We start from the raw sequence: 5,494 nt of genomic DNA, 5'->3' as shown, positions 1-5,494 counted from the left end.
AGTAGAGAGATGGGTGAGGGAGGAGGTGATGGTGCTTGTAGTTGGCAGCGGCTATAGATCAAAGAGTCAGAGGATGGACAAGGGGTGTTGGTAGCACCATTAATGGAAGTGGAGGTTAGAAGGAAGTGTGATGGCATTGGGGTCGAACACCAAGGGCTAGTCTGATGGCTTGGAGTGATAGTAATGGCTCGAGGGCCACCGACATCAAGGAGGAGAAGAGAGAGAAAGAATGGATGGTCACCATCAAGGTCTTCATTGTTGAGGTCACCACCATCTAGTTCATCACCAACTTCCCCTCCGAGATTGTGATTTAAGGGGTTGGAAGCTGGGTATGCCCTAAAACCCATCTGGTTACTTTTAAAAGTATAATTGAGAAATCATAGCCATCTCTTATCCATTCAGTCATATACACTACAAGTTTTGTCACATATTGGTCATAGATTCAAAAACGAGTCCATAAGTATTTCAAAGGTTTTTCCAATTAGATGAAGTATTTTTCATATGGAGAATTAGATATTTTTAAGTATTTATCCAAAAGGCTAGCTGAAAAATATTATTTGAATTTCTTAATCCTATATAAGTATTCAAGATATATCCTGTGTGTAGCTGATGTGGGACTAAACATATATTAACCTAAGATTTACCTAGTACGTAGTCAATACGGGGCTAAACACATGCCTGTATGAATCCTTAGAGCATCTATAAGAATAGATCTTAAGATAGATAATGACTTTGTGGAGCTCCTTCACTGAGATGAGACCACATATTGACACCTGGTGTGCTATCACACGGAACAATCTACACTAGGAGTCCACCTCATAAGGACGATCAAAGATAGAGGTGTGACTAAGATGCACGAGTTTTTAAGTAGTTCTTTAACCTAAAGGATAGGGCACAATGCTTGACTCTAAAATTATTAAATTTGCGGCCAAACCAATATATCAACCATGATACCTTAGACTTTGTGCGCTTGATGGGGAGCACCAATATACCAACCATGATACCTTTGAGTTTGTGCGCTTGATGGGGAGCACAATAAATTACCATATTCAGGTAAAAGTGAGGATCAAATTATCCAACTGAGAAACCAATATAATAGTATAGCATCCATATTAAAACAAAGGCAATGGTCAAACATATTAAACCAAGCAAAATCGTAACTTGAAATATTTTAAAAATAACTATATTGCAAAAATGTTATAGTTAATAATTATTATTTTTAAAAGAGATTTATGCAAACAATTTTCATAGAGATATGCAATATGATTTAAGATTCTAATGGGCCATGAAATTATATGACTAAGGAGTTGACAATTTTATACTCAATGATCAGATAGGACAATAGAATGCCGAAGGATTGAGCTGTAGGACGCATCTTATGTAGGTATAGAAAAACCAACCGGTTTTATCCTACTAGTGCAGGCAAATTGGTCCACAACATGTCAAATTATGCTTTTTAATTGCATGATAATACAAGAAGTTATCCTTGATTTTGAGGATGGCTCATTATTCAACTGTTGAAGAAATTACTGGCTTACATTGTTGAAAAGCTTTTTCTTTTTTTAGAAGCAGCAAAAACCAGCCCAATTCATTGAGGAAAATCTTGTAGGAACTAAATATATGTTTGAATGCATTACTTTTTTCAGTTTTTAATCAAAATATACCATCTTTACTCAAAGGCCTGTCCAGCTATAGGGTTAGCTGACACACATAAGCTGTAAAAACACTCTCCAAGATACCAAGCACGGCAAGTGATTACTCACAACCTTTTGGTATTGCCATTGCTTTGGTGTTTTTGTTTCTCTGCGAAATAGTGAAATACCAATAGATTGATATTAAAGATAGCACTAGTACAAAACTTCTGCTGCACTTCGCTTTTGTTTTCACTCCTTTTTGGAAGTAATAAATCTGTGCTCCCAAAGGTAAATTAAAAAACCAAAAGAGTTAAAAGATCCAGGTCATTCTGTCTAGTTCTTTTTAACTCTTGGCTTTATTTAAAACAAAACAGAAAACAAAAGCAATACCAAGCAAGTCCTTAATTTTTAGGATCTTGGCTTAGCATTAGATATCTCATAGGACCAAATGAAGTTGGCAAAAATTATCAGAAGCATTCAAACCCAAGGGAAACACCATTAGTTTCTGATGAACAAAGCTTGATTTGATATCATCTATTAAACAGGTCCACGGGTACATGTTACGCTTTGACACTATAGTATAGCTAAAAACAAGCACAAAATTAGAAGTTACATACAACCAGAACATCATGAAATCTTGTTTGAGTCACAAGTTATACCTGGCTGAAGGAAGGGCAATTCGTTTGTGTTCCAACACACACTTCTTGGAGCAGTGGATTTCTGTCTAATTCTGTCATCAGAACCTTTGCATGATGTGCATTTTTTTGTACAAGTTTTCATACTCCAAGGAGAAACCTTCAGAAGCTGCCTGTCACAGCCATGTTCCTATACTCCACTGCTGCTAAAAGCACAGGAAGAATCATCAGATTTCTTCCTGTTAAGTTTCAGCACATTCTCCTTCAGCCCCTCGACCACATTTGAGATGGATCTCATAACCACATCCGAGGCACTGGTATGCCCAACCCAAGCCCTGCTCCCCACACTCACAGCATAAGTAAGGGCCACCCCCTGTGTTCTCCGAGACCAAATTAAGTATGTGACGGTGAGCTGCATGGTGAAGAGTGCTCGGATAGCACTTGGCTTCTTCATCCATCCTTTCTTGAAGCAGCCTGATCTGAGCTTCAGTGAATGGAAATGCCATTTCCAAATGCAAGTTTATCAGATTTCTTCCTTCTCTTGTAACTGTTTTCCCATCAGGACCAATTATGATTAGAGCAGGAATTCCTTGGACATCGAAGTAGCGAGCCAGTGCTTTGGAGGACTCGCTATCATATGGCAATGCAAGCCATGGCATTTCACTGTAACATTGCAAGTACCCTGCTTCATCTCTGTCCATCGAAACAAATACTATTTCAAACTCCTCATTCTTTTCTTTCAGGTTGTTATATATGGATGCCAACTTTGAAGTAAACTTTGTGCATGGAGGGCACCGCCGAGCCGAGAAGTACAGTCCTACTGTCTTCCCTACCAATTCTGAAATTGGTACCTGCAACTTTTATTTACAGTGAGCATCGATCCTACCAAAAGGAAAGCACAGCTCAATCCTAAGTTGTGATACTTTTACCTGCCGCTTATGATTAATCACGCAATCTCTACCATTCAATGAAAGAAGCTTCTCTAAAGTTTGAGATGCATGTTTTGCTTCCTCGTCCGCCTCCAACTCTGCCATCTTCTCTGAAGTGAAAGGGAAAGCCCGGCATTCGTAGCGGTTGATAAGCTCCACACCGTCGGTCCGTATTAGTTCCCCTTTTGAATTGATTATTATTAGAGATGGAATGCCCTCAATTTGGAATCTTTGTGTCAGACTTCTCCTAGATTGCAGGTCGCTAAATGGTATCGCAGGCCATGGCATTAAGCTATGGAACCGCTCGAAGGAGGCATGATCTTCATCAGATGAAACAAATACAATTTCAAAATCGGACCCATCTTGTTTCAGCTGATGATACACATGGGTCAAGACTGGGGTGAATGCCTCACATTTCCAATACCAGTTTGCGGCGAAGTACAAACCTATGGTCTTTCCTTCTAATTCTTTAAGATCAACCTGTGAATTCTCATCATTGTCATAGATCAGACCAATAGAAAAAGAGATTTGGAGAGCAAATCCATGAATGGTATGCTTGCAATTTCTTTGTTTACAAATAAAAAAAAAAAAAGGGATAATAAAGTTGAATCTGACCGACAAATCCTCGAGTTTTTTTTTTTTCTTCTTCTTTTTTCCCTTGATTTAGCTCTATTGTTAATTGTTGCCTTAAATGGTTTATCACATGAATCCTTAGAGAACAGAACCATAAGGGAGCTAGAAGGCATGCAGCTAGATATTCCAAGAACCACAGAATCCCAAAGAAATAAAGGAAAATCCAATCTAAACATAAATTAGGAGAGAACTAAGAAAGATTTCTTTAAAGAATAGCAAACACTATACAGTATTCAATATCCTAGGAAGAGAAAACAAATATATGATCGAAGAGCAATCTATTCTTTCTAAGTCCCTGACAAAGCCTACATCCACCGGTGTGGCTTGAGATATAAAATATTTTAAATTCAAACTTATTTTCCCAAACCGTAACTAAAAGTACAAGAAACAAAAAGAAAACTTACAAAAGAGATAAATCCTATGAAGTTCAACTTTAAGTACTGAACATACCAACTTTTTCTTCATTAAGAACAAAACCATCGGGCGATTGCAACAAAAGATTACAGAAAGGAATCTATCACAAACTCTTTTATATATTAGGAAACCAAATCAACGACTTCAGGGCTAAATCGGCAGTGAGAAACTCTGATTAGATAGAGGAAATGATACCACTAGAAACAGCAAATAAGAAATAATGCAAACCTTGTTCCCAGAAGGAGAAAGCAGGACATCTGTGGACAGAACAGTGAAGAGGCCCATCCCATCTCCAGTAGTTGGAGCGTCCATCTTCCCTGTCTCCCCCTGCCCCCTGTTACCTCTCCCCCCTCTCTCTCCACCTCTCTCTTTCACAACTGTTTGTGCTTTATCATCTAGGGTCCTTAGATATGGTCACCTCCGGTGAGGCAGAGATAAGATTTAGACCTTTTTGTTTTTTTTCCAGTCCCCAGGTTCTATTTTTACTTCTTTTTCAACATATCACCTTTTTTTTTTTTTTTTCCTTTTTTTAATTTTTTCTGAAAACTATTTCTAAGTTTTTCTAACCGTACAATCTTAAAAAATAGAAAACAAAATTAATTTCTAAACACTAACATCGACTTTATCATCACCTCTTTCCGCTGCCGCTACCATCACTGTTGCCGTAGCCACTGACCATTGTTGCCGCCTTCAAAGATATTCTAAATTCTAAATGGTTATCAAAATATATTTCAAATTTTTAATTTTCAAAATAAAATAAAATTATGTTTTAATTTTAAAAATTAAAATTAAAAACTGGATGTGATGCCAAGTGTTATTTTGTTAGCTCGAGCTACCTTCAGTGACTGGTGAGATAAAATTTTAACACTAACTTCTGACTTGTTAATTCTGAAATTAGTACAGAGATTCAAAAATAATACATATAAATATAAACAAAAGTAAAAATAAGAAAACTTAAAACTGGCCCAACTAGTAGCAAAATTTATAAAAAATATTAAAAAATTAAAAAAAAAATTACATATCACAAATGGTGCAGAAATTCGCATATCGTCCACGATCATTGGCTCATATGTAAAATCGAATAGTGTGTAGAAAAAAAAATTATCGGCCTCACGATCAAAAGATTTCTCTAAAAAATAATAGTCTATCAGCTGCTAGGCTTGGACATGAATTTCTTACACACATAGAAGAATGCCAATAAGGTGTGAGTGAAGATTAGCTAGTCAAATTATGTAACTAATTCATGATG

The 5,494-nt window shown here is 36.9% G+C and overlaps 1 protein-coding gene across 1 annotated transcript; it reads right to left on the bottom strand.

The window, feature by feature from the left end:
* Nucleotides 1-2,136: 2,136 nt before the first annotated feature.
* On the bottom strand, nt 2,137-4,628 carry LOC105046862 (probable nucleoredoxin 2). The gene is made up of 3 exons (XM_010925603.3): nt 4,474-4,628; nt 3,199-3,678; nt 2,137-3,120 (listed from the first exon to the last, which is right to left on the bottom strand). The coding sequence occupies exons 1-3, from the start codon at nt 4,555-4,557 to the stop codon at nt 2,512-2,514; spliced, it is 1,173 nt and encodes a 390-aa protein (XP_010923905.1). The 5' UTR covers nt 4,558-4,628; the 3' UTR covers nt 2,137-2,511.
* Between the last annotated feature and the right edge of the window lie 866 nt (nt 4,629-5,494).

This window comes from Elaeis guineensis, chromosome 6 (assembly GCF_000442705.2).
Source record: "Elaeis guineensis isolate ETL-2024a chromosome 6, EG11, whole genome shotgun sequence".
Classification (NCBI taxonomy): Eukaryota; Viridiplantae; Streptophyta; class Magnoliopsida; order Arecales; family Arecaceae; genus Elaeis; species Elaeis guineensis.
Note: the sequence above shows the minus strand (reverse complement) of the source record. Positions and strands in the feature narration are given on the sequence as shown.